Source organism: Myotis daubentonii, chromosome 5 (assembly GCF_963259705.1).
Source record: "Myotis daubentonii chromosome 5, mMyoDau2.1, whole genome shotgun sequence".
NCBI lineage: Eukaryota > Metazoa > Chordata > Mammalia > Chiroptera > Vespertilionidae > Myotis > Myotis daubentonii.
The window spans coordinates 16653135-16676838 of NC_081844.1; the positions used below are offsets into that span (position 1 = coordinate 16653135).

The 23704-nt window shown below is 56.5% G+C and overlaps 1 protein-coding gene across 2 annotated transcripts in view; it reads left to right on the forward strand.

The window, feature by feature from the left end:
• GFRA2 (GDNF family receptor alpha 2) overlaps nucleotides 1–23160 on the forward strand; it is a 91337-nt gene extending 68177 nt beyond the window's left edge. For both annotated transcript variants that reach the window (XM_059696048.1, XM_059696050.1), the window contains 5 exons: nucleotides 8492–8601; nucleotides 9291–9431; nucleotides 11323–11495; nucleotides 20968–21021; nucleotides 21877–23160. In XM_059696048.1, the coding sequence (XP_059552031.1) occupies nucleotides 8492–8601; nucleotides 9291–9431; nucleotides 11323–11495; nucleotides 20968–21021; nucleotides 21877–21999 (601 nt within the window). In that variant the 3' untranslated portion in view covers nucleotides 22000–23160. The remainder of the gene's footprint in view (nucleotides 1–8491; nucleotides 8602–9290; nucleotides 9432–11322; nucleotides 11496–20967; nucleotides 21022–21876) is intronic.
• Nucleotides 23161–23704: the final 544 nt, after the last annotated feature.

The following is a 23704-nucleotide window of genomic DNA, read 5'->3' on the forward strand; positions in this document are numbered from 1 at the left end:
AGAGGTTTGGAACATAGGTGAAGGGATGGGGGGTGGGGCGGGGAGGAGAGAAAGGTACCTGCGCCCACATGCCTGTATTGTTAGAGGACTCAGAGGAGTGTATCCACTGGTGGTGTCCAGAAGAAAGAAGTGGTCTGGACTCCCATCTTGGGTCCCAGGTGGGAGATCCATGTGGGCGTGGGTTGACTTCTGTCCCATCGGACCCTCCCGATCCTCTCTCAGAGCAGGTGTGGGTTGGCCACTGTGGTTGGTGTGTCAGACTGTTGATGGTGGCCTGGGTCTAACTGATTGCTTCTGGTCAGCTGGGGTCCAGTGGCTCAAACCACAGCCTCTTCAGGTCATTTTCTGTGGACAGTTTCATGGCTCATCTGGAGGAGAGAGGGGACGCTGGGTGAGCTCCCGGCAGCATGGCAAAGAGGGACAAGGGGGGAAGGTGGCATCCCACTGACTCCCTTGGTGATGCCGGAAGAGAAATAAACCTCCCTGGTTCTGTGGCTGCAGTGCCAGGACCGGGGGAGAGTAGTGGCTTGGGAAAGAGATGGCTGGGCAGGGGCAGGGGCAGCACGGGCTCAGGAGTAAGATCTGGAGCTGAGCCTCTGGCCCTGTTGCTGGGATGTGAGTTAATTAATTAACCTCCCCAGGCTTCTGTTTCCTTATCTGTAAAGCAGGGCAGTCCTGCCAACTTCAGAGACTCATTGTCAGAATAAAATGCGGTGATGTCAGTGGAAGGACTTTGCGTGACGCCATATAAATGCAGGAGGTGCTTGTCAATAGGTCAGAGATATGATGTCCCTTTGTCCTGAAGAGACAGTGCTTATGCGTCTCCACAGTGTTCATGCTCAGGAGTGGTCAGCAGTGCCCACCAGCCGCAGTAACAGAGGCAGCAGGCATTGATGGGCATTGATGGGCATTGCCGGGCACCCACTGCACACCAGGCATTGTTCAGGCACTTCCGTATATTTGCTCATTGGACATCTCATTCATCCTCCCCACAGCCTTGTGAGGGAATAACTGTCATTCCCTCCATTTCACAGAGGCCTGGAGAGGTTTAATGACTCAAGGCCACACAGCTAGTGAGTAGCTGGGCCAAGGTTCAAACCCCGTCAGCATGACGTGATGTCAGAAGCTGGACTTCACGACTAGGGAGTGCTTCTGTGGAGGGGCTGGAGTGGGGGTGGGGAGGTGGGGAAGGATGCTTGAAGAATCCAGGGTCTCCAGTGAGTGGAGATCAAACCTTTCTACGTGCAACAGCTTGCCCCGAGGTCTTGGTCATGTCCAGATGGGTTCCATCTGCATTTCCCAGCGTGGCATCAGGCTCTGTCTCGAGCCTGCCAGCTCCCAGGAGTGGGAATCAGAGCTGCCCCAGGCTGAGGAGCCCATCCCCTGAGCTGGTAGCTTTTCTCTCAGCCTTGTTGTCTTGGACAGAGAGTCCACCGAATTTGTTGATGCTTCTGGAACCAATAACATTTTGTCTAACTGAAGGCGAGAAACATCATTGTTTATAATAGGCCCTGTACAATTAAACGTAAAGAAATAATTACAGTCTTAAAATGACTTTATTAAAAGAGAACATAATGAACAGCAGGTTGTATTAGCATCTTCTGAAATCTACTTCTGGATCTTGTCTGTTCCTAAGCTCACTAATTCCCCTGATTGTGACCAGGGTGCATAAACTGTCTTGTCTCCTGCTTTTTATCGCTTCACATGATTTCGTGTTTGAATTTTCATATATTGGTGCAATCCTCATCCTTGTCATCTCTCATAGTGATGTGGCTTTCTGCGGCTTATCTGTCTGAGCCATTCCTCTCTCGCTGGCGGGGAAAGGACGCCAGGCCCGGGGCGTCTTCCTCCCTGAATTTTACCGTCGTCCATTTTCCGAGTTGCTCTCGCTGAAGTGCTCCTGCCGCTTTGGCTTTTTTGTGTGGGTTAGTCATACCCTTTGTGGGTGTGGGTTTTGGTCTGTGTCCTTCCTAGTGTGTGCTTTCTGGTTGCTTTGAACTTGACAGAGAACATCACATCAAATCAGAGAGCGAAGCTAAATAGTAGTAATGTTTTCTGTTATAAGTGACAGAGACCCAACTAGCTTAAGAAACCTTAAAAAGGAATTTGTTCCCAATAAAATAGAGAAAGGGGCAGGAGAGTATTCCAGGACTCTAATACAAATGGGTCTCTCTCTCTCCCTCTCTCTCTCTCTCTCTCTCTATCTCTCTCTCTCTCTCTCTCTCTCTCTCTCTCTCTCTCTCTCTCTCTCCTTCTGCTTCTCTCTTCAGTGTAGCTACTTATTTGTATTGTGCCATGAGGCTGGAACTTGGTTCCCATTTCTCTGGGCTCACACCTATGCAGTCTCATAGCCAGAAAGAAGGATGCTGTCCCATGCCTGCTCCACCAGCAAGACTTCAGGGAAGGGCCCTGTCTGGCCCAGCCTGTCTCATCCTTCTCCCTGGACCAGTCAGTGTGGCTGGGAAAAGAATGGTGTGGTTTGTGCTGCCTGGGTCATGTGTCCACCTGCAGCCCAGGAGGGGTGGTGGTGCTATGGTTGACAGCCTGGCTGGAGGAGGAAGTCCCCAGCCCGCCCCGAGGGGAGCAGCTCTTCTGGGCAGAAAGAGTAAGTTCCCGGTGTGCGCTTTCAGGATGCACAGGAGGGAAGGAAGCCGGTTGGTACTTCAGGCCATGAAGTGAGTGGTGGCAGTGTCTAGAGGAGGCAGGCAGGGATGGAGGGCCAGGCTGTCCACTCTGAGCCCCGGAGGTGTCAGAAAACAGCCATGTGGGTGAAATCCACCTTCCCCTTTCTCAGTGTCACGTACACTGAACCCACTTAACGAGGCCCTGCACCGCTGGAGGGGCCCTCAGGCAGCCGTTCCAGAGGCACATGGGCCTAGTAAAGCCGTTTGCTCTGCGTTCCCATAAATTGCCTGGGAAGCCATTATGAGTGATTTGCTCTTCTTGGGAGCCCTTTCTTGCCTCCACAAAATATTCACGTGCCCTGTTGGTTTGTGTGAGGCAGTGCTGGTGGCTACCCTGGAAGCATTGTTAGCAGTGGGGGCTCCTGGCAGCAGAGCCGGACAGAGGACCCTGTCCTCACGGGACGGTGCCTGGCCCCGGTTTGCTGGCTGCAGGATATGCATGTGTGTCCTGCCGCTCAGAGCGACCCTGTCTTCACAGTGAAATCATCACCTCTGTCTACTTTATGGGGTTGCTCAGAATTAAATGAGAGAGCAGTGTCCGGCACACAGTCGGTTCTCAGTAAACATTAGCTCCCTTTCCTGTTTCTCCAATTCTCCAACCAGCAGAACATTGGTTTCCTAAGAAGATGGAACTTTGGGAAATCGACAATAACTTCAGACCAAGCAGCTGTGTGTTGGCCAGCATTGGAATGTTTGGGGGTTCTGTGGGAGCAATTCACCCCAATTTTATATGAGGCCAGACAGATTTGAGAAAGAGTATGTGTTTGGGTGCAATCTGGATTAAGGGAGTGTCTCATTGATAACTGGCACCTGTACTTTCTCTTGACTAAGACCAAAGCACGGAACTGAGAGGCGTGTCCAAGTGTAGCTGTGTCTGTGTGGGGACAGGGGTGTGTGTGTGTGTGTGTGTGTGTGTGTGTGTAGGTGTGTGTGTGCGTATAAACATGCGAACTCTTTGCCATGTAACCAGGAGCTATGGCCTGAAGCATCACTTTCTTCATTGGCTGGGCCTGGAGTGGGGGCAGGGAAAGCAGAGACCAGCTCTGCAGCCTGTGCAGCTGCCATGTCCCCGGAAGCACTTGCTTACAGGTCACCTGGACGGCTGGGCAAAGCACAGGTGGCTGGGCCCTGCTCTGTATGTCAGATCTGCTAGGTCTGGGGCGTGGCCCGGGAATGTGCATTCCTACCAAATTCCCAGCTGACGCCTTGGTCTTCGGACCCCACTTTGAGAATCTCTGACCTGTAGGAAGTCCATGCACCCCTGCACCCTCTCTGCATGATTTCTGCTGTGGGGGTCGGTCTTCTCTCATCTTGACTTTATAGGAGCAAATCTGCCCAGCAAACAGGATTGCAGGGTCTAACAAATCAGACACAGGGTGCCTCGCTACATTTGAATTCCAGATAGACAATGGAATACTGGTTAATGTAAGGATGCTCCAAATATGGCATGGACATGCTCACACTGAAAAGGTGTATTATTGCTTATCTGAAATTCAAATCAGATGGGTGTCCTGCATTTAATCTGGCAATTGTTTAATCAAATTGGGGGTCAAGTGTCCCTCTCCGTCTCTCCGCTGATTTCCTGTGATTGAATGGGCTACAGCTGCACATGAAACAAGCCCGCAGAGGGTTTGTGTTTTGGACAGACCCACCTGCTGCCGCGCTCACTTGGCAGTCTTCACTTGATCTCGGCGAGATGGACTTGGCTTCTGTTCATATTGGTCCTCTTGCTGGCTCTCTGCTTTTCTCGCTTCGTGGTCTGCTTGTCTTTCTCTCTCTCCTGCTTTCTTTGATGCCATCTCCCTTATGGGGGTTGCGAAAGGAAGACATCTGAGAAGCGATGGGGCTGATCCAGGGAGGCCTGTCTTGGCAGGGAGAGCAGAGTCCACGAAACAGGTGACCGAGGTCGCCTGCAGGGGGAGTGGCACCTGGCCCGGCAATGGTGCAGCGATCCCAGCTGGCTCGCGTGCATGTGCAAGGACACCATCGCCTTGGGGACTGCACCTACCAGGGCTGGTGTGTGTCGTGGTTGGAGTCCAGTGTGTCATGGCTTGAAGGAAATTGACACCATGTGCTCTCGTGTTGGCAGAGTACTCCAGCTGCCAGGGACCTCAGTGTATCTTGCGGGGAGGAGAGGACCTGAGCAATCAAAGGCCTCCTGGAGTCTTGGACGGGACAGCCTCCTAAATGGCCCCATTTGCCACTCTCACCTACCAAGGCTGCTTGCTCCTCCCCCCCGCTCCCCGCCCCCTGCCCCTTCCTTTTGCCATCTGCTGGTCTTGGGCCTGCTCCCCCTCCCTGTGCTCTGGATAGAGCTGTGGCCTGGTGTGAAGGAAGTAGGCCATGGCCTCAGGGGAGCAAGGCAGCCCTTCGTATTGGTTACCCTGGGGCCCAGTGCGTGGTGCCTGGCTTCGGGGGCCTGCCTCCTCCTCCTGTGTCCTCAGTGTGGCAGGGCAAGTGATGTGGGGGCAGGAGGCCATCGCTCACCTGTTGTCCAGCAGGGCGCCTGGCGCCTGGAGGCGAGGGAGGGTGAGGGAACTGTCTCCCTGTTCACACTGCCTTGCATGGGGCCCACATCCAGCTGGGCAGGTAACAGGTGTCTTTTTCTTTTATCAGACGCAGGGAAAGCTGCTCCCGGTGTGTACTTGCCGGTGGCAGGCACAGTGCTGGGACGAGGCGCCCGGGTGGAGGGGAGATAAGGGTGATTGATGCCTCTCTTCTGTGCCCACGTCTCTCAGGCCCCTGTGAGGGAGGGAGGCCGGCATGGCTCACCCATTGGGTAACTGGGGACACTGAGCACAGGCCGCATCACGGGCAAGGGATGGGCAGAGCGTGGCCTGTTGACAGACGCTCTCCTCTGCAGCAGCGTGATTGCCCGCCCGTCCTCACGGGGAGGCTGTGTTGGCGGCTCCCTCACCTGCAGGGGGGCCCTCGGGTCTGCTCAGTGGGCAGTTGCTCCCATGGGACCTGGCCTGGTGGGCAGTCTGCTCAGCCCCCACTCCCTGGGAATTCCTCTCTGACATTGCAGGGACATGTGTGCCCTCCCCACCCTCAGTCTCTCGGTCATGTGGCAGGGGCTCAGCACGTGTTCGGAGAAAGGATGGGTAGATATCTACCACCGCATCCAGACCCAAGGGGTTTGGATGAAGAAATCAGTAGGGCCTGCCCCTTGGGAACGTGGGTTCCAGTTGGAGAGACCAACAGGACAACAGCAGTAAATGTCTATGCCATTAAGTATTTGCTTGCCTGGTCCAGATGTTGTCTGCAGCTGGAATACAGAGGTGGAGGCGGTCAGAAAGGACTTCACGGGGCAGGACGGCAGGGGGGCACTGGGGAAGCAGCAGGAGGGAGCCGGGCCCTACCTGTGACCAAATGGCATTGGACAAGCTCCTGTGTTTTGGCTAAGAGATGGCATTTGGGTGCCTCCTTGGCGGGAAGGAGATGGGAGCCTCTGGCTCCGCTTGTGATCCCTGCAGAGCTGGGTTCCGCCCGATGCTGCTCACCTGCGGTCCTCAGTGCTGGGGCCTCTGGAGGAGACATTTGGCCAAAGCTAACCCCTCTCGCCCCCTCATAGCTCCCGCCTCATTTGCTGGGTTGTGGGGCGGACAGCTGCTGGTCTTCCATGTGATGTGAAGTCCTGTCCCATGGAGGCTGAGGCTGGGTTGGAAAAGCTGCTTTTCCCTGCTTGGGGGCCGGGTGGGGAGGAGCTAGAGGGCATATTTATGGGCAGGAGGGAGGTGGAGAGAACCTCGGGTCCCATTCTTTTCCTGCGAAAGACAGGATATGTTTCCAGCGCTGCAGGATGCTGGGCCTGGAAGGACGTCGAAGGCTTCTGCACAGGAGCAGGGGACCGGCCAGCTGGGCTCCCGCCCGCTGAAGTCTGGGGTGCAGCCCGGCTCACTGATCAGCTCGGGAACTTGGGCTTCGCTGAGGCTCGGCTTCCTCCTCTGTACGCGGGACCGACCAGACACCTGCTTGCCAGATCTCAGATTCTTTGGGAAGGTTCAGTGATAAAGTTGGCTGTGAACACCATTTTTTTAAATTGTGGTAAATTCTACATAACATAGAAGTTACCATTGTATCCATTTCTCAGTGTCCAGCGTGTGGCACGAAGAGCATTCGCATGGTTCTGCAACCATCACCGCCATTCATTTCCAGAGCTTTTTCATTTTCTCAAACTCTAGAAATAGCTTTTAAACCAGGAACTAAGAGCATGTTTTATTCATTTGATAAACAAGGAAACTCAGTCCCCAAGGAGCAAGGACTCACCTGAAGTCCTTGTGATCAAGGGGCACGGCGGACGTGGGAACCCCAGGCCCCACCCCCCTCACTCGCTGCCTCTGCAGAGCTTCCCTCTCCCAGCCCGCACCCCCAGGACCTGGGGCCCCAGGCAAACCCGAATTTGTCCTGTGGTGGGACCCACAAGCCGCCTCTGTGAGGGTGGTGCTCTCAGGCTCTCCTGGTCTGTCAGTCTGTTTCTCTCCTCCGTCCTCAAATGGGACAGAGTCTGGTGGAGAGCCTGGGGGGCTGAATTCAGGGTGAGCTTCGGGATGATTGTGTGAGGAACCTCGCCTTGTGGAAAGAGCTGGGATAGGGAGTCAAGGGCTGGCTTCTGGTCCTTCTGTGGTGTTCCCACTGAGCACGTATCTGTTGAGGTCCTACTGTGTGCCGTCATTGGGAACATAGCCGTGAACAAGACCTATTACTCTGGCTTGCAGCTGCTGTGAGACAAATGATAGGCGGGGACCCCGGGGCAAAGGGCACTGGCCCCTAGGAGGCAGTGATGGGGACGGGAGGGGAGGCGGGCCCAGCCAGGCTGACGTGACAGCTTGTGTCAGGGCGCTGGGCTAGAAGGAAGGAGTGGGAATCGCTGTGGTGCCCTGGGCTCCATGGGACCCTCCACACTGGGGGACAGACCCGGTCAGGCGCCTGCCTCCAGGAGGCTCAGGGCCGTGTGCACAGTTCAGAAGCGGTGTCACTGGTGCCGACAGAGAGGACTGGGCGATGCAGGGGAAGAGGCCGATTCTACTGGGTGGGACCTGGAAGCTGGTGGCTTGGGGCCGGAAGGCTGTGCTCTGGTTTGGTGAAGAAGAGATGGGTGAGGACGCCCTCCGGGGATCTCACCCCAGGGGACTCTTGTTCCTCCCTGGGGCCACTGCTGGGACCTCGCCACCTCCTGTGAGGCCGCTAGGGCAGGGTTCACATACCCGTTCTGCAAGTGGAAGAGGGACGTGTGGAGGGACCTGGCAGGTCACCAGGAGTGCGGCCAAGCAGGAGGTGGCACCAGCTTTCCTGCCTTGGTCCAGGCATGTTTGGTGCACTCGTTGCGCGTTCCCTGTTGCTCTGACTGAACCATCCATCCGGAGTGGATGTGCCTCAACTGTGTGGTCTCCAGGAGCCCCTTCCTCTAGGACAGCGGTTCTCAACCTGTGGGTCGCGACCCCTTTGGGGATCGAACGACCCTTTCACAGGGGTCGCCTAAGACCATCAGAAAACACATATATAATTACATATTGTTTTGTGATTAATCACTATGCTTTAATTATGTTCAATTTGTAACAATGGAATTGGGGGTCACCACACCATGAGGAACTGTATGAAAGGCTCGCGGCATTAGGAAGGTTGAGAACACTGCTCTAGGAGCTCTCAGCCTCGGGCCCCAGGCTCGGTGGCCCTGTGTTCCTCTGCTCCCTCTGCCTGGCTCCCTCCAGCCCAGGAAGCGGGGAGGAAGCCCTGTGCCGCAGAGAGGCGGGAGGGAAGGCAGCCACGCTAATTCTTTCGCTCTATGCATCTTCTCCCAACACCAGGTCCCGGCTGGCCGACTTCCACGCCAATTGTCACGCCTCCTACCAGACGCTCACCAGCTGTCCAGCCGACAATTATCAGGCGTGCCTGGGCTCCTACGCGGGCATGATTGGTAAGCCACCCCCTCCTGCCCGGGCTCACAGTGACTCCGAGCTGCCCAGCGGGCAGGGCCGAGGCCCAGCTCCAGCCAGTGGGGGGACACCTGACTCGCCTTTCCTGGTGGCGGTTTTAGCTAGAGCTGCCATGGGAAACCAGAGGCCAGGTTGGCTGTTTCATGGGGGAGGAGGGCCCGAGGAACTTACAAGGATTTCGAAATCAGAAGAAGTAACATTGGTTGCAGGGTCTGACACTGCAGGTGCTGTGCTAAGCAGTTTACATGACGAATTCTCCTAACAGCACTTTCTAGGGAGGTGCTGGGATCTCCGTGCTGCAGATGGAGAAACCGGGGCTTAGAGAAGTGGAGTAACATGCACAGGTTCACCTGTTGGCACTGGGACCCAAGCCCAGGATGTGAGGCCAGTTGCATGAACTCCAGAACACACTCTGCTTGGGGGCCAGGAGAAAGCACGGCCACGCTTGGGGGCGGGGGCATCCCCACGCCCTCTGCCCCCTGCTGACCCCATGGTTCCCTGGAATAGTAACACTCAGAGTTTGGACTATGAGTTGGGATGTATGTGTGCTTGGGGGCAGGTGGGAAGGAGGAAGGCTTCTAAGCCTCTTATCTTGGTGTCTGGGGTCTGCGGGCCCAGAGAGGAGGTCTCACTGCTCCCCTCCCCTTTGCCTCCCTTTCTCCCTGTCCAGGGTTTGACATGACGCCCAACTACGTGGACTCCAGCCCCACTGGCATCGTGGTGTCCCCCTGGTGCAGCTGTCGGGGGAGTGGGAACATGGAGGAGGAGTGTGAGAAGTTCCTCAGGGACTTCACCGAGAACCCCTGCCTTCGTAAGTCCTGCAGCCCCCCCTCACCCTCCAGCAGCCCCTCCCACCCTCATCCCAAAGGGGCCCTGAGGCTGCCTGAGCCATGCCCTTCCTCCTCCATCGGGACAGCCAGTGACCTGTGGGGCTGCTCCAGCAGGTGCCACCTGCGGAGACGGTGGCTGGGCTGTCCGAGTCACACCGAGCTGTCGGTGGGCCAGCCTCAGTTTACCACTGAGGCCATGAGCCTGTGTCAAGTCAGGCTGAAGGGTTCTGGTCTGCTATGCTGACAGCTTCAGACAGGTCCTCTGGGACAGCCCCATGATGAGGCCCTCGGCTGTCTGTCGCTTCTCCCTTTGGGATCCATTTTTAAGGATCCATTGGAATCAGTGACTTTTTTTTCCAAGTTATCAAACTCGTAATCCAAAGGCTGGAGAACAAGGTGAGCCACCAGCTCTGTCTGCCTCCATCTCTTCAGACTGACACCTCTGCTACCCACTCCCACCTGAAGGTCCCTCCCCCTCCCTCCCCTCATTCTTCCTTCTGTCCATCTGTCCATGCTGCCTTTCTGTATGGCCCTGGGAACTCAGAGAAACAAGTCATAGTGCCTGTCATGGGCAGCTTGCAGCCTGACTGAGGTCCGTGTGGTCACAGCCTGGGGGGAATGTGTTGGGGGACAGGTCTGTACAGGGCTCACCCGGAGCCCAGGGTGGGATGCCCAGCTCAGCCTGCAGCAGGGAGCCCCTGGAGGCTCCTCACGGGCGACCCCCGAGGGACAGGGCCATTGGTCAGCTGTAGCTGCAGGGAGGGCATGCCTGTCCACCTGGGCAGAGAGAGTTGTGAGAACCACAGACCACGGAGCCTTGGTATAAATCATGGGGTTGCCTGGAGTTGTCTGGTCAGGAGGGGAGCCCCCTCCCAAAGGGGATCCTGTGGTCCCCATGGTGTTGGGGTGGTGGTGTGGGCCACTGGTTCCGGGTCAGATCTGCATTTCAGAGGTTCACCCTCTGGTCCAGTGTGGAGGGGTGAGGTAGGGATGTGGTGCTGACCAGTGACCCACAGAGGGTCCACTCAGAGGGAGAGGACAGTGATGGCTGAGGACCCAAGAAGGGTCAGTGAGGGTGGAGGGGAGAGGTTGAGGGGAGAGAGCTTTAGGAGGCGGGCTCAAATGGCGGCAAGTGGGTGGTTAGGGAGGTGAACTGGGGGGTTGGGGTAGGGAGAGATGAGACCTTCCAGATTGGAAACACGGGAAAACAGTGTGGACACGGAAGGGAGTGGTGCCTGGTTCAGGTGTAGACATGTGAGCTTGAGGACATGGAGGTGGGAATTTCTTTAGGCATTTGGTTAGAGGGTTAAGTCTTGGGGACAGTTTTGTCCAAGAGGTTCCATTAATTTAGTCCTCAGTGAGTTAGTGCTAACCAATGGTGTGGGAGTCGGTGAGGCCACTCAGGGATGAAGGTGAATCTGGGGCCCTTGGAATGCCAGTGGTGGGACCTAGAAGCACCTGAGGTGGCAAAGGAGCCTGGGGGGCTGGGGTGGCAGATTCCTGAAGTGGGCGTGTCTGCAGCACGGAATGTCACTGGGAAGAGGGTGCTGGCTGCCCTGGGCGTGGCTCCCTCCTCCCTCCAGGCTTCCACGCTCACTCCCAGCACCCTCCTCTCCTCCTCTGCACTCCTCATCACCTATGTTTCTTTCTATTCTGGTCTTTTGTCTTTCTAATCTCCCTCTTGCTATTTTCTTATCCACATGGGAGACCTCACATCTGAAGGGGAGCTTCGGCACAGTTGAGTTTGGACCAGCTGCACCGTGCCCTCGGCTCTGGGCTGTGACAGGGAACATAGTGGCAGAGAAGGCGAGGGGCAGAAGTGACGGAGGTGCCCTTGATTTCTCTGCCTCTACCTGCTCTCTCCCTCCACAGGGAATGCCATCCAGGCCTTTGGCAACGGCACAGATGTGAACCTGTCTCCCAAAAATCCCTCATTCCCAGCCACCCAGGCTCCTAGGGTGGAGAAAACACCTTCTTTGCCAGATGATCTCAGTGACAGCACCAACCTGGGGACCAGCGTCATCACCACCTGCACATCTGTCGAGGTGAGGGGCGTGGGGAATGGAGCCAGGGCGGCTGAGGGCCTGGAGAAGCACCACGCTGTCAGAGGCGGGTGTGGAAAGTTAGCCAACTGGGGTGCACAGGTTCCTCCCCAAAGATCAGGGACCCAGGGCAGGGAGGAACTGGTGGGGCTAGTTGCCCATGTATTCATTCATGAGGCATTCACCTTGCAAGTAGCCAGCTCCTGCTCGACCACAAGATTGTACCAGGTCCCAGGGGGTGCAGGGGAAATGGGGTGGTTACCGTGTATCAGCCATCTGCTCCTTCCCAAGCGTGTGCCAGCAGCTCTCCCGACTTCACTGAATTTCCACACAGAGAGGAGGTTCTTATTTTACAGGACCTGACCCAGAAGGCTCAGGCAACCTGCCCCAGCTCTCACAGCTAATTACAGGTGGCATTAGATTTCACCTACGTCTGAGTCCAAGACCCATGATGATCATTTCTTTGTCTGTCTATCGTCCATTCATCCATCCAACATGGGTTATGCACTCAGAGTGTGTCCTTATGCGAGATGCTAGGGAGATGCTGGTGAATGACTTTGACACGAGCCTGGTTTTGTGGTTCTTATTGTGTTGTCCAAGGTCAAACAGTCTAACAACCATTAGATAGGGACTGCGGTCAGGGTCACGACAGGACACAGGTGGCACTGTGGAGGTCCTTATAGGGCGCCCCGCTTAACTTCTCTCTCTCTGCTGACCTACCATCATGTTACACTTGTGCTACAGTAGATTCTTTGCATATTAGGTTGGTTCTACTCAAAACACACACACACACAAAACCACACACACTCAATGACATCACTCACATACACTCATGCCTTCTCTCTCTCTCTCTCTCTCTCTCTCTGTCTCTCTCTCACACACACACACACACACACGCACAAAACCATGTACACTCACTGACACACTCGCCCATACACTCATGCCTACTCACACACACACTCTAACTCTCTCTCTTGCTTTCTCTCACACTCACACACAGACACACATACCTGGAAAAAAGAGTCCAAAGTAGGACCGAATGCAGAATTCCAGGGGAGCAGAGGACGGAGGGAGCAGTGAGGTGGTGGGTGGGTGTCACAGGGGATGTTTCAGGCAGGGGTTGGGATTGGAATGTCCAAGAAGGTGGGTGGGGTGTGAAGTGTAGCCATGGTGGGGGGCGTTGGGAGCACAGCCTGAGCACAGGTGTGGGAGGCAAGGGGAACAGACATGGCTGTGTGCAGGGGAGACACCAGTCTGAATGGGCTGGGCTGGTGGGACAAGCAGTGGGTGGGCATTCACTACAGAGTTTCATTCATGAAGATGGGTGAGTTCTGGAGTGCTGGTGCATAGCAGTGGGACTGTCGCTGACCGCATTAGATAGTGCTCTTGAAATTTGCTAAGAGAATAGACCTTAGACCTTAATTGTTCTCACACAAGAAAAACCAGGAAAATGGTAAAAGTGTGAAGTGATGGACATGTTGATTGGCTCGTGGTGAATATTTCACAGCCTATATCATGTCATCAGGTGCACAACTTAAATTTACAGGGTGGGGCAAAAGTAGGTTGACAGTTGTGAGTACATAAAACAGTTTACTCTTGTATTATCTATTAATTATTGTATTATTTTCCATACAAACAACTGTAAACCTACTTTTGTCCCACCCTGTATGCAATTTTTGGTGGTCATGTATAATCTCAATCAAGCTGGGGACAAAAGATGGTTCCAGGAGGAGGCTGTGAGCAGGGACTGGGCCTAGTGGAGCATTAAGTTGCCCGGTTCCCACTGCACCCCAGGGGCCGGGGCTGGGGCCATCCTAGATGGGAAGCCCACACCCTTCCCTGTCCAGTGGGCTGCCCTGTGTGTGACAGCTGACCTCCACGTGCCTTCACGCCAGGCTCAGCGTGGGCCTGCTCCCCTCCATTAGGCCCCGCTCCTGATTTGGGCCAAGCTGCCGTGCCACCCTTGGACGCTTCCTAATTACTCTGAGCGGACTTGAGCGGTGGCCGGCGGGGGCTCTGGGCCTGCTGCACAGGCAGTCGCCAGCTCAATTTCATGCTACAGTGGCGGGCAGCTCACCGTCAAGGCTGTGCCACCTGTCAGGTGGCCATGCTCGGAGGTGGCCCACATGTCCCTCCAGGCACCATCCGCCTCCATGTGCCACGCTTCCACCCCTAGCCCATTGGGTGGGCTCACCCACGGACATGCTGTCTCAGCAAGCGGCTCTTGCTGTGGTTGACCATGGGTGTGGGAAGTTCAAAGCCGTGACGCCTGCCCCACTACAACCTTTTCCCCATTTCACCGTAGAGCAGTGGTTCTCAACCTTCTGGCCCTTTAAATACAGTTCCTCATGTTGTGACCCAACCATAAAATGATTTTCGTTGCTACTTCATAACTGTAATGTTGCTGCTGTTATGAATCGTAATGTAAATATCTGATATGCAGGATGGTCTTGGGCGACCCCTGTGAAAGGGTCGTTCGACCGCCAAAGGGGTCGCGACCCACAGGTTGAGAACTGCTGCTGTAGGGTTTGCTGAATCGTGGCCTGGTTTCTTCTCACCGAGCCCGATTTTCTGTAGCCTCCCCACCTGGGGGCTTGTCTTACCCTTGGTTTGACCCAGATGAGAGGTGATGTACGTGACGGGGCCTGTAAACTGAGGAACACTATAGTGGGTGTGATGAGTCCTGGACGCTGGGCTCCAGAGGCTGCCTGGCAGGGGCCCCAAGGCCTGGCCCCGTGACCCTGCACTCCGGAGGTCTGCTGATTCTGGCCCTCTGGGCAGGACTGCTGAGGACAGCACCTGGGAGGAAAGGGAGAGAAGCAGGGCCTCAGAGGCTGCTCACCCACCGTCACCCTGGTTTCTTCTCACTGACGCTGAGGGGAGAAGCTCCTGGTTCTATTTTAATAACAGTCTTTTAAATGAGCACCTACTGGGTGGGAGTGCAGGTGAATACATGCACGCACCTCGCGGAGGCTGTGGGTGCTTTGTCCCTTCCCTAGCTCGTACCCCTCCCTCAGCTCTGGCTTGGAAGGGCTCCATGGTGGCCGATGTGGGGTCCTTGGGAAAGACAACCACCCATGGCTACAGAAGGGAGTCCCTGGGTGAGGACAGAGACAGGAAGCTGTGGTCGGGGTGAGAGGGAGGGGGGAGGCCCTGCACCCCAGATGCCCCCATCCTCCTCCCCATCCACAGACCCGGGCCCCGGGAGAAGCCTTAGGGACCCTTCAGCGACCAGACATGGCAGCCAGTCGGGGACCCCATTTGAATGAGTGGATGTTAGGTCCAGATGGCACTCTGAGATCTCCTTACGGGCAGAAGCCCAGTGAGGACAGTATCTTGTCCCCAGCCCCGCTTCCCAGTCTCCGGGGCGGTTTCCTTCTGGCTGTGCTGTGCTGCCTGCCCCCCCATATCTGCCTTCCCGGGACTCTCCCACAGTGGGGGTTTGCTGTGGGACTAGGGGAACTCAGGTCCTCATGATGGGGCTGCTGAGCAGATGTGAATGTCCAGAGCGGAGCCCAGAGGCTCTGAGCTGGCCTGTGTCTGGGCATCCTGCTTCCGTCTCCAGTCCCGGCCTCCTCATTTCTACTCCTGGCTGTACCCTTACCAGTGGCCCTGCCCAAACAGGAACTTGGGGAAAGCATGGTGGAATTTAATCAGCAGAATGGCCTCTCCCCCCTCCCTTCTGGTCCTGCTACACACACACACACACACACACACACACACACACACACACACACACACACGTGTGAATGTCCCCAGAGCAGGGAACCTGTAGGAGATAGCCCATCTTGTACCCTCATCCAAGGCCCTTGGTTTCTGAAGCCCAGGGAGGTTTTCCCATGGGTTAGGCTAAAGGCCGGGCAAGCAAGGTGCTGGCTGTGCCTAGCCAGTCCCTCTGCGCAAAGTGCTTCTCCTTCCCTCTCTCCCACCCTCTCTGCCTGGATGTCGCCTCTGGTCCCTTGATGCCGCTCAGGCAAAGCTGCCTTCCACTTACATAGCGCTCCTGCTTTGCCTCATATTGGCCCCTTCACCATGCCTCTGCTCGCTGCTCCCAGGCCAGCATCCCTGGGAGACTGGCCACATCTCGCCCTCAGTGTAGCCTGGTTAACTGAGCACACAGTGCTTGGCATGGACTAGCGTTCTGTAGAGGGAGGGAAAGAACCTGAGTCCCCAGTTCATTGCTCCATTGGAACTGCCTGCTTTCCAGTGTAGAAAACAGTCTGTTTGACTGGTCGCAGGCAGCTATTTATTCTGTTTCCCGCTCTCACTGATGCCCTCTGTGTGTCGTGAATGTGCGAGGTGACATCTTTCTGTTGAGCATGCAGGAAGACGGTTAGAAGGCCCCCTGGACCAGGGCACTTCGGTGTGGATGGGGAAGGCTGGCAGTGGGTTGGCACCTTCCCTGGCCCTGGTTTCTTCCCAGGGTCCTGGGCACTCCCGGTTGCTCTGGGCCAGTTTGCAGGGCCCATCAGATCAACTGGAGGCTCACCCTTCCTTGTGCTAAGGGGCCCCAGCAACACAGTCCCCTTTGCTTTCGTGTCTCCACTGGCCAGTTTCTGCTCTTACCCTTGATACAGCCGTCACATCTGGGGGAATTAGAAATGAGTTTGGAGGGGTTGCCACACCCCCCTCACCACTCACCTGGGCTCAGCAGCCAGCAGCCACCTGCCTCGGGCCCCTCCTCCTCCTGCCTGTTCCCTGGTGAGCCTCTCACTTTGTGCACACGCCCTCGGCCGTCAGAGTGGGACCGAGAGGCCTGTCATGGGTCTGTATGTCTATCAGGCACAACTCCTGATTTATAAATACGGCTTGTTTCAAAGCTTTGGGAAACTTACGTGCATTCCTTCTTTCCTTCCCTCCCCCAACTCTCCCTCACAGTCATTCATTTATTCATCCACCTCTGCATTCATGCATTTATTCAACACAAATCCTTCTGCATGTCACTATATCCCAGGCACCGAGGCTGACAAGCTTACTGGGCCAGTACCTAGGTCCCCATAGGGGTGGGATGGACATGCTCAGAAGATTGGGGGGAGGAAGTGACTGGTGCACCAAGAGGACTGATCCTGGGTGGTGGGATCAGCCTAGTAGCGCCTCGTGGTCAAAGCACCACTAGGCTCGGAAGAGAGGGAGATTGACCACGTGGAGACATGGGAGTGGACCGGAGTAGGTGAGGCGCCCAGCAGAGCGGCCAGTGGAGCAAGTCAGGGAGGCAGGACAGCACGGAGAGGTTGAGTAGGGGGTGCTGCCTTCGTGGATAAATTGTTTTATTGGATCAAGACCGCACCTTGTTTACACATCGCCCTTGTGCACAGGCAGAGCAGAGTGGAGTGCGTGGCCGGCAGAGCCTGAAATCGCTGCTGTCTGGCCTTCTGCAGAGAAGCGTTTGCCTGCTCTGGAAAGGGAGGGACAGCAGGCAGTGGGCGTGGTGAGAACTCGGAGTGGGGGTGGGCGGGAATGAAGACCAATGAACAGGTTGAATGGTGAGTGTGGAGAGGCCCTGAAGGCTTTTGAACGGGGATATCGTGATGAGAAGATGAGAACTGTGATTTGGGAGGCTAGTTGACAGCTGGGGAGATTGGTTGGCAAGGGTGAGACTGAGGGACCTGCTAGAGATCTTGGCGATAGTCAGGTAAGAGGGGAGGGGTTGAGCTGTGGGGAGGAGCTGTGAGTTACTGGGGTTGGGTATGCAGCAGGGAGGTGACCAAGGGCACTGAGATTTGGGCGTGGTGCCAGAAATAGAAGCAGAGACACAGGAGAGAGCTAGCCGGCTCCATAGGTAGACCAACCGACGCTGGACTTGGTCCTGGCGCCTGGGCCAGACCAGCAAGGCTCTGATGGGACTGCTGGACCCAGCTTGGGAGTGCAGACAGAGGTGGGCAAGGAAGAGGAGGAAGATGATAATTTCCTTCCAACTTTCTCTGGGAGAATTTTCTAGAATGCAACCTTGCCTTTCTGCCACCCTCTTTCCGTGTCTGCATCCCTTCCCCAGCTCAGGTCCCCCAGTGCCACCCACACAGCCAGCGTTCATGCTTCTGGTGGCACCCACAGTGTGGAAAGCTCTTCCCAGTCGCTGTGCCCCCCTCCATGTTGGAGCCCTGCCTCCCCCTGTCCCAGCAGCCACCTGTGCCCTTTGGGTGCTGCAGTCATAGACCCTGAGCTGGCCTCCAAGCGATGAGAGGCTCAGAGTAGGCTGGGGCAGGGGCTGGAACAGCCCACCTGTTGCCTAGACTCTTCCACTGGAGTCTAAGCAGCAAGATGGGCGTCCAGGGCAACCTGGGGTGTGTGGCCGCCGAGGACAGTGTAGCCTGGGGGTCAGGGGCCAAGGCAGCCTCCTTCCCCTCCTACTTATTGAGCTGGTGTGGAGGTGGCTGCATGGATGCTTATTTCTCTCACTGGGGTGTGAGTAGGACTGCGACATTTGTCTTTGGTGCCCACGTGGGAGGGAGCACCAGGAAGGGTTAATGGGTCAGGAGGGTGGCCAGGAATTTGTCCCCCAGTGGTTTTCGGATGAGTTGATGGAACTGCTTTCTCTCTGCACCCACGCCTCTCCCATGTGCATCTGCAGAGAAGGCCCACGATGGGCTGCTCTGGGTGCTGCTCTGGGTGCTGGGCTGGGTGAGGGGCCTTGGGTTCGCCTTAGGAGAGGTTACCGCAGCCATCACCGTCTGCTCTGTGTTCTGGAAGTCACGTGCGTCAGTGAGGCACACCTGTCTGTATTTTATAGATGAGGACCATGAGGCTCCAATAGATGAAGGGACTTGTCTCCAGTCATTGGCTGAAGTAGACTGGAGCCCAGGGCTCTGGCCTCTCAGGCCCTTCCTTCCCTCTTTGGGTCAGGGTTGATCCTGTGGGGGGTGGGCCCCAAGGGTTAGGACCCTTCAGCCTAAACGAACAGGACAAGCATCCGTGCACTAGCTCATGGAACCTGAGGGGAGAGCTTTGGGACAGCCAGGGGGCCTGCCTGTCACCTGCACTCAGCTCGGCATGGCCTCTGCCTGGGTCTGCAGCACTGCGCATCCTGTGCAGGAGGACTTCCCGTGAATGCTGGGAAAGGTGCATTCAGGTGGGGCCCTAAAGGGGACAGGAGACTGTCCTGTCCCCACTCTTCCCAGAGGTCAGCCCTTTCCTCCCCACATCCCTGGGGCCCTGTCAGAGGCCATAGCTGCACTGTATCCCCTGGGGCTGGCCTGGCGGTGTCTGTGCTTCCTCATGGTAACGGGGGTCAGAGGAGAGGGTGAAGGGGTCCCCCTCTGCTGCTTCTCCTCCTGTGTTCCCTCCTCCTCCTCCTCTGTGACCCTCCCCTTCCTGCTGTTCCCTGCCGCTTCCCTCTCCTTCCCCTCCATGCCCTCCTCTGCCTCTTCCTATCACCTTTGTCCCCTCCCCCTTCCTCTCCTTCCCCTACTCCCTCTCTCTTCCTCTTCTCTGCCCTCTGGGTGCTGCTTTCCCCTGTTCTCTCTGCTTCTCCCTTTCTCTGATTTGCCCTCTTCTATCTCTCCCTCCTTCTCCTCTCCCCTCCTTCTCCCTCCCTCATAGTTGACAACATGCCTGCCCTCCCCTCTTAAGAGGACCTGTCAAGCCCTTCTCACTGGGAACTGAGGAGTCCAGGCACAGGCCAGGCTGCTGCAGTACCCACGCCAGGTGGTTACATGGTGCCTACCCTGGGTGACTCCATGGTGCCCACACCAGGCTTTGTCTCCTCAGTCACTGTCTCCTGGGAACTTCTCTGGGGCTCCCTTGGGTGCAGCCTTTAGGGCCAGCAGTGTCGAGGACCCTGAGCTCCCTGAGAGCAGGCATCTCATCAGATAAAGTTATATGGCCAGGCTAGAGGTCATTGAATTGAGTTATTTTCTCAGGCCTTACTTATTTTTAAGCAGTTGACTATTTTAAAAACAACTTTGTGCACAACTCCAGTATATCAAACAGAACTGAGCTGTGGATTGAGCTGGGGGTGAGGACCTTGACCTGGCCATTTGAACACACAGGCTCTGTATGCAGTGAGCCCTGTGGTGAGGGCTCACGGAGGGAGCAGACCTGCCACACCTGGAACAGTGAGGGCAGGAAAGGATGTGGGAGGCACAGCGCTGGGCCGGGTGGCACAGAGCTCAGCAGGCCCCAGGATGTCACGGGGGGAACTAGCAGGGGCTCGGAGTTGCTCAGGGAAGCAGCCACGTGAAGGTGAAGGTTGAACAGTCGGACAGGAGGCAGTGGTGGCAGCGGTCTCTGAGGTGGGGTATGTGGGCCACCCTGGCAGCGGCCTCCCACAGCCCTGGCTGGAGCTGCACTGAGTCCAGGCAGTAGAATCCAGTCATTGGGGCAGAAGGGCCCCAGAGCACTCGCCCTTTCCCAGGGATGCAGGTTGGTGGCTTGGCTGGGCTGGATCCGGGCTCCTGGGTCACTGGTGCTGTGGTCCTGAGCAGGATCCTCCTGGGTCTGGTTTCCCGCCCACAGCACGCATCATCACCCTGGTCACATCTCCACCATTGGCAGTGACTGCTCCTGGCCGGACCTCTGTGTGGTAGCTGGGCTTTGTTTAGCTGACCAGATGCCCTGGGTGGTAGATTGCCTGTGATGTCCAAGGGATTTTGATACTTGTGGCCAAGAGCAGTGATTTAGGCATAATTTCTTGGGCTTCCCGGTTGCTTCTGGTGGCCAGAGAGTCCCCACAGGTGCCTTGAGAACCAAGCCATTTGAAGTCAGGATGGAAACACCATATCCGCCAGCTGGTTCCCGGGGTCACTGTTATGGTGATGATAACAGAGGACTGTTCGTCGGCACACCCTCTGGTCCTGCATCCAGGCGGTTATCCGGGGGCACAGAACCCGGAACCATCACCAAGCCAGCTTTCTTTCCATTCCTCACCTTGACCACGGAGCTCCCAGGGGCCATACATCGGTTTAGGTGGAAAGGCTAACCTTGGCACTGTTGCCAGTTGTCCTCCTAACATGCACAAGGGCAGACATAACTAATCAATCACAGTCTCTCTCTTCCCCCTGAACCCAAATGAGGACTCATGGTCTTCAATGAGCTGACTCTCAGATGCCGATTCTGCTCAGTGGCATGCGTGTGTTCACTCATCTGTCCATTCATGCACCTGGTGAGATGTTTACTGAGCTGCTGTCATAGGCCAGACACTGTGCAATGTGAGGGGAGGAGGGCGTAGTCCCTGCCTGGCGTGAGGAGCTGAGTGTGGTGGAGAGACCTGTGAGTGGCTTCTGACTCTGTTATGCTGGACGTTGGAGAGCGGAGTTAGAACTCTCTCTTCAGGAGCTGACAGGAGCTGGGACCTAGTCGCTGAGATGTCGGAAAGGGGCAGGGTCTTGTGCTGCGTGGGATGGAGCCAGAGCTTTCCCCTGTGCCCTTTGCTTCATGACGCCCACAGCAGATGGCAGGGCCCGGAAGGTGGGCCCCATCCGAGTAACAGGACAAGCTCAGCTGTGGTGACCCGTCCTCACTGGTGCCTTCTCTCCCACAGGAGCAGGGGCTGAAGGCCAATAGCTCCAAAGAGCTGAGCACGTGCTTCACAGAGGTGAGTGGGGCAGAGTGCGGTGGTGCAGGGGCCTGGTCACGGGAGGCTGTTTCCAGGTGAGCCTCAGACTCGGGGCCCTTAGATCCTGTTGTGGGCAGGGCCAGCTGAGCTCCTGGCCCGCCTGGGCCTGATGGGCACACAGACGGGGGGTTGGGGCTGGGGGCGGGTGCAGAGGCTGCAGCCAGAGCCTTGGCTGTCTTGGGAGAGACACTGCTGCTCTGAGCAGGGCCCGGCCAAGCCTTCCTGACCCTTTAAGGCAGGTGTGCAGAGCACCTGCGCGTGCTGGTTCTGTGAACTTGAGGAGACAGAGAGGACACAGCCCCTTCCTCATAGGAACCCTGGTGCATGGTGGTATCTGACTGTATGATAGTCTGTCTATAACTTACCCGAGAAGAGGCCACATAAGCTTCCACAGCAGGAGGAGAGCGCAGTCAGAGATATGCAGGGGTGCTCTATGGAGGGGAGGGATTCGGCCACATTTAGGAATAGGAAGAACACAGTAGCTCTCTCCTCTCCTCAAGAAGGTCCTGGGACCCAGGAGCCTCTTCCCCTTGAGATCGTTATCTCGCCCCTTCTCCCTGCCCTGCGTCAGGCCTTCTTCCTCCCCGGGCAGTGTCAGCCAGGCTGTCCTGGGCACCATGGCACTGCCTTCCCCAGCTCGGGGTTCAGCCCAGCTCCCCGGAAGCCTGGCTCTGCCTCCAAGAGGGTGGGCAAAGGGGAGCCCCCTGGATGGGTGGGAAGGCAGCGGCATGGGGAGTCAGTCCTTTTCTTTGCCTGCTCCCAGCCCTGCTGACTCCTTTGTTTGTTTGTCTTTCCTGTTCTCTTTGCTTCTGTCCCCTTCTGCCGTGGCCTCAGCTCACCACCAACATCATCCCAGGGAGTAACAAGGTGATCAGACCCAACTCAGGCCCCTGCCGAGCCAGCCCGTCGGCCGCCTTGACCGCTGTCTCCTTCCTGATGTTGAAGCTGGCCTTGTAGGCTCTGGGCATGGCGTCTGGAGGTTTCCGAAAGCTACGTGGATGAGAGCACCCGCCTGCTGAATGGACACACACACACACACACACACACACACACACACACACCTTGCAAAAAATTTCCCTCACCTTGTCTCTGAACCTGTCTGTTCCCAGGTTTCTTCTCTGGAGTTTTTCTAAGCCAAACAGACAGTAGGCGGGTAGCCTGAGAGCCTCCTGGGGGGTCCCTGGCAAGGGCACCCCAGCGCCAAGGAGGGCGCAAGGGTCTAGACATGCCCCACACCTTCTCCTGGTGTTTTCCTCTCTGGACCCTGACGAGACCCCTGCGGCTATGGGACTGTCGCCGTGCCTGGTGTGGTCTGAGGCAGAACAGTAGCCGCTGCTCTTCTCAAGTTGCCCACTCTGGGGACTTGCTGGGGCTGGCAAGGGGCATCAGGTGGCAGAGCAGTGGGGCTGGCCCCTGGGTCCAACTGGGCACCAGTCGCACCTCCACGTGCTTTGAGAGTGGAGTTTATTTTGCCCTCCCTCTGGGCTGGGCAGGTCTGCTTCTGGCCTGTGGAGGGGTGTGCACGGAGGCCCCCCACTGTGGCACAGGCTGGGCAGCTCCAGGGCCTTGGGGGCTCAGCCCACCTGGGACACCCCCTCAGGAGGAGGGAGCAACACTTGGCCGCAGCTCGGGGCTGCTGCTTCCTCTTGGTGGCAGGAATTTTGAAATAAAAAAGAAATGATTCTTCGGTGGCTCTCTTTGGAGAGGGGGCTGCTGAGAGGGGCAGCGAAGACCACAGTGGACGTCCACCGCCCCACGCTCTGGTCTCTGCAGCTCTCTCCCCACTTCCACCTTATCTTTCCTCATTTCTGAGACATACGCCAACTGTATGTACACAACATGTTGCCCTTCTCAACATATATGTATATACACATCCATATACATATATCGTGTGGTCTCCCCTTTCTTTCCGTTTTTTTAAGAAACAAAACTATTGAAATAATACCCCAACAGATGAGCGAAATGTATTATTGTAAAGTTTATTTTTTTTATAACATTGTCTATGAAGGGATCGGAGGAGATGGCCTCCCTGTGTCCCGGCCTGTTGGGCCGCTGGGCCGTGGGAGGGGCTCCTGATCGCATTCACGCTGGCCAGGCTCCAATAAATGTCCTCACTCCCGTGTGCCTTCTCCCTGCTTGGTTCCTGGCCCAGCCGCACCTTGGCTGCTTACCTGGGGCTCCTGGGTGGGGCCATCTGTCACGTGTGCTCGGTGTGGGTGATGAAGCTCCATTAGGAGATGCTTGTATATTTGGTGGGTCTGGGGTCCCACTGTGCTGAGTCTGTCTGGCCACTCACCTGTCTGTCCCACCTCCCCTTCCCAATGAATGCCAGTGCCCTTCGGCAGTTGGTCCCAACCTGGAAGGCAAGGAGTGGCAGTGAGGATGGAGGTGAGGGGACAACTTGTCACACTTAGGGTATGTTTTTGTTTGAAGGCTGCCTGGGCGACCCTGTAGTTGGCCCTGCTTGTCCGCCCGCTGGGACTCCTGGTTTACTTAAGGGTGTGTGATTGTGAGGCAGGAACCTGGCTTCTTGGGTCCCACCAGGGAAGGAAGACACTGTGGCTCAGCCCTGCTCCTTGTTTTCTCTACTTACCACCCAGCCTCTACCAGACATGGGCCTGCCATATTCTCCCGGAGAGACCAGAAGGATGCCTGCTAGCTG